The sequence below is a fragment of the Octopus bimaculoides genome, chromosome 3 (genome assembly GCF_001194135.2).
Source record: "Octopus bimaculoides isolate UCB-OBI-ISO-001 chromosome 3, ASM119413v2, whole genome shotgun sequence".
Lineage (NCBI taxonomy): Eukaryota > Metazoa > Mollusca > Cephalopoda > Octopoda > Octopodidae > Octopus > Octopus bimaculoides.
In genome coordinates this window covers 6,662,226-6,667,091 of record NC_068983.1, presented here as the reverse complement: position 1 = coordinate 6,667,091, position 4,866 = coordinate 6,662,226, and the positions used below count along the sequence as shown (strand labels likewise).

At 40.5% G+C, this 4,866-nt stretch overlaps 1 protein-coding gene across 1 annotated transcript in view; it reads left to right on the top strand.

Annotated features, from left to right (window-relative positions):
• The window catches only part of LOC106883986 (annexin A6), a 53,726-nt gene that overhangs the window by 42,308 nt on the left and 6,552 nt on the right, over window positions 1-4,866 (top strand). The window contains exons 23-25 of the mRNA XM_014935151.2: window positions 1,128-1,218; window positions 2,100-2,426; window positions 3,895-4,076. Of these exons, the coding sequence (XP_014790637.1) occupies window positions 1,128-1,218; window positions 2,100-2,426; window positions 3,895-4,076 (600 nt within the window). The remainder of the gene's footprint in view (window positions 1-1,127; window positions 1,219-2,099; window positions 2,427-3,894; window positions 4,077-4,866) is intronic.

The window sequence follows — 4,866 nt, the reverse complement described above, 5'->3', positions numbered from 1 at the left end:
GGGGGGGGGGGGGGGTCCACATACCCCCACCCAGCAGCACTTTTGGGTCTGCTGTAGGCAATATGTATTACTTGTGGGATCCAGGGACGGCAAACGGAAGCCTACCCCAAGCGGCACACACTCTAGCTACGCTAGTGTCTATAATACACAAAATATTTTAACAATATTTTAACATAGGCGCAGGAGTGGCTATGTGGTATGTAGATTGCTTACCAACCACATGGTTCCAGGTTCAGTCTCACTGCGTGGCACCTTGGGCAAGTGTCTTCTACTATAGCCTCGGGCCGACCAAAGCCTTGTGAATGGATTTGGTAGATGGAAACTGAAAGAAGCCCGTCGTATATATGTATATATATATGTGTGTTTGTGTGTCTGTGTTTGTCCCCCTAGCATTACTCGACAACCGACACTGGTGTGTTTATGTCCCCGTCACTTAGCAGTTCAGCAAAAGAGACTGATAGAATAAGCACTAGGCTTACAAAGAATAAGTCCTGGGGTCGATTTGCTTGACTAAAGGCGGTGCTCCAGCATGGCCACAGTCAAATGACTGAAACAAGTAAAAGAGTAAAGAATTTAATACAATTTCTAAAAATATTCAATTATAAGAATATAATGGGAATTTTTTAAGCATCGAATGGCTATTAGGGTCCTTCCAAGTAAAATTGGAATCAAAGGAGTCCATTGGTAAAGAAATGGTCATTGGTCTCAGAGGTCTGTCAAAAGTCATGTGACCAGCCCTTCTCTCTAAATCTGGACAGTAAGAATATAAATAAAATAGTGGAACTTTTGATGTATAACTACTCTTTTATTCTTCTTACTTGTTTGTCATTTGTGGCTATGCTGGAGCATCACCTTGTGGGGTTTTGGGCAAACAAATTGACCCCAGGACTTAATTTTTTAAGCCTAGTACTTATTTTATCAGTCTCTTTTGCTGAACCGCTAAGTTATAGGGACATAAACACACCGACACCAGCTGTAAAGCGGTGATGAGGAGAACAAATACAGACACACGAATATAGATGTATACATGTATATACAATGGATTCCTTTCAGTTTCTGTTGACCAAATGCACTTGTAAGTGCTTTTCTTTTAACATACATATCTAAGGTAAAATTTTTCTATCCAGGGTTTGGGTACAAATGAGAAAACTTTGATTGAAATAATCTGTACCAGAACAAACCAACAGCTGAAAGAAATCAAAGAAGTTTATAAAACAAGTAAGTGACTTAATTTAATTATTTTAAATTTTTCTTCATTTCAATCTATACCAGGAAAAGAAATCAAATTCTATATACAATGAAAAGAAATCAAATTCTATTTTACATAGTTATATATTTTTTTTTAATGGAATGTTCTGGCATGATAGCTAAGGCTAAAAATATATTGCCATTTTGATTGTTTAACTCCTTTTCAGCCGGTACATCTGTCTGACTGTTGTTTGTCTGTCTATGTATATGTGTTTATATATGTATGAATATAATATAATGTGATATGAATGGAAGGAGACTCCGGCAGAAACCAAGGCTGCGATTTAAGGACTGTGTCAAGTCCTCATTAAAGCCCTGTAAAATGCAAGACACTGACTGGGAGAACAATGCCTGTCATCGCCACGGATGGAGGAAGCAGGTTAAGGAGGGGATCGACACTTTTGAGAGAGCACGTATCCAGCATGAAAAACTTAAGTGAGCTGCGCAAAAGCGCACGGCTTATATAGTGAATGGGAAAGCTTGGTCTGCAATGTTTGCAGTCGTGTATGCTTGTCAAGAGCAGGGCTCATTAACCACCAATGGAGCCGCAAATGCAAAATATAAGTTAGTCCTAGAGTGCACAATGTTCCTGAAGGTCGGCAATGGTCTTCCTCGGTCACGAGTGGACGGCCATCATCATGTATGAATATAATATAATGTGATGTGTGTATAATAATAAATAAATGTATTTATTTGTATATACCTTTGTGTCATTATTATAGGAAATAAAATATCCAGATATTTATATAGCCGTCAATTTATCTATAGGTTTAGTATGTGTGTATGTATCATCTACTGATTCGTGCATATACTAAATCTAAAACCAATATCTTTGATCCTTTTCTTCTAAGTGTTCAAGAACAGCCTGGAGGATGACATAGCAGGAGATACATCAGGACACTTCAAGAACCTGTTAATTAGTCTTGTACAAGGAAACCGAGATGAAAAGAAGTCTTTTGATCGAAACAAGGCTAAGCAAGATGCTGAAGAACTTTACAAGGCTGGAGAGAAGAAATGGGGAACTGATGAGTCTCGCTTTAATGCCATTCTTTGTTCAAGGAACTATTCTCAGTTGCGAGCCACTTTCCAAGAATATATTTTATTATCGCAGAAGGATATAGAAGATGTCATCAAATCAGAAATGTCAGGAGACCTCAAAAACAGTATGCTGGCCATAGGTGAGACACTCAGTCTGCATTTTCTTGTTTAGTTTCGTAGATTGCCTATTTCAACAGTACCCAGGTGGGCGTCCCACGTTCCGGTGTTATATCAACACCAGAACTTGTATTGTATGCATTTTGTCGGAACACTAGGTTATGGAACATAAAGTGTTAGAATCATCATCATTATGCGCCCGTTGTCCATGCTGGCATGGGTTGGACAATTTGACCAGAGCTGGCATGCTGCACCAGACTCCGGTCTGATGTGGCATGGTTTCTATGCCTGGATGCCCTTCCTAGCCCCAACCACTTTACAGAATGTACTGGATGCTTTTACGTGACATCACATCATCATCATCATCATTTAACGTTCGCTTTCCATGCTAGCATGGGTTGGACGATTTGACTGAGGACTGGCGAACAAGATGGCTACACCAGGCTCCAATCTGATTTGCAAGAGTTTCTACAGCTGGATGCCCTTCCTAACGCCAACCACTCCGAGAGTGTAGTGAGTGCTTTTACTTACCACCAGCACGAAGGCCAGTCAGGAGGTACTGGCAACATCACATGGGTGCTTTTATGTGGTGTCGCATGGGCACGTTTATGTGGCACCACTCAGGCACTTTTACATGGCACTGCATGGGTGCCTTTATGTGATGCCACACAGGTGCTTTTACATGGTGCCACACAGGCATTTTTACGTGGCGCTAGAGAGACACTTTTACATGCATGCATTTTTAGGCTGTTACAAACGTGCATATATTTGGTTTTAGGTTCAGTCCTGATGTATGGCACCTTAGGCAAGTGTCTTCTAAAACCGCAGGCTAAACTACACCTTGTGAGTAAATTTGATAGATAGAAATTACCGGAGGTCCATTATATATGCATATGTATATAAATATATGTGTGTGTGGCTGTGTGGTAAGAGGTTTGCTTCCCAACCACATGGTTCTGGGTTCAGTTCCACTACGTAGCACCTTGAGCAAGTGTCTTCTACTACAGCCTCGGGCTGAATAAAGCCTTGTGAGTGGACCTGGTAGACGGAAACTGAAAGAAGCCATATAGAGATGAGTATAGGGGGAGCTGTGTGTGTGTGTGGTGGTATGACATATATATGGTTTCTTGGGGTGTAGTTGTGTGAGAGGTGGGTGTATAGGTGTAATAGTATATCTAGGACTACATTTTCTAATGTATGCTTTATTTTGGGACAGTAGGGGTAACATTTAAACTCAATGACTTAGACCAGGATCAAGAATATACAATTTGCTAAAAATGGCAGTTAAATCTTCTTTAAATCAAACCTTACTGTTTACAAAAAAAAAAAGAGGGATAACATAGATAATAAAAAAATAGGATGGTCATGGGTGGATTCTCTTTTAATCTGATGTTCTTTATCAGAACTGTCCTGGGACCGAATAAAAAAGTGATTAATTTTTTTGTTGTTGTCATTTATGTTGTATTGATCTCTTTTATATTTTCTTTTTAGTTCAATGCATTCGAAACAAGGCCATGTTTTTTGCCAGTGCCCTGTACAAAGCTATGAAAGGACTTGGTACTGATGACAAAACGGTAATTCGGATCATCGTATCGCGTTCAGAGGTTGATATGGTGCAAATAAAACAGGAGTTTCAGAAAGCATACAAAGAGACTTTGGAAAGTTTCCTTAAAGTAAGTATTGACTGGCTTCATTTTGTGTGTGTGTGAGAGAGAGAGAGAGAGAGAGAGAGATAAGCGAGGTGGTGTGAGGCGAGAGAGTAATGAAAGGGCAAAGCAGGGAGAAATAAATACTTGACTCTCTCATTTGCAAAGTAAAAATGCATGAGAATGTCTGTAAGTTTGTGTTAGTATATGTTTGTATAGGTGTGTGTGTGTGTGTTTGACATGGCTTTCTTTTTTTTCTCCAGCCATAGAAACCATGCCAAATCAGACTGGAGTCTGGTGCAGCCCCTCAGCTTACCAACCCTGGCTAAACCATCCAACCCATACCAGCATGGACAACAGACATTAAATGATGATGATATATATATACACACACACACATGCAGTGGCATCAAAGATAAATCAAGAAATTAACAGTATGAAGCTTGCTTCCCAACCACATGGTTTTGGGTTCAGACCCACTGCATGGTACCTTGGGCAGGTGCCCTCTGCTATAGCCTCTGGCTGACCAAAGCCTTGTAAGTGGATTTGGTAGACAGAAACTGAAAGAAGCCCATCATATATATATATATATATCATCATCATCATCATCGTTTAACGTCCGCTTTCCATGCTAGCATGGGTTGGACGATTTGACTGAGGACTGGTGCAACCGGATGGCTACACCAGGCTCCAATCTAATTTGGCAGAGTTTCTACAGCTGGATGCCCTTCCTAATGCCAACCACTCAGAGAGTGTAGTGGGTGCTTTTACGTGTCACCCGCACGAAAACGGCCACGCTCGAAATGGTGTCTTTTAT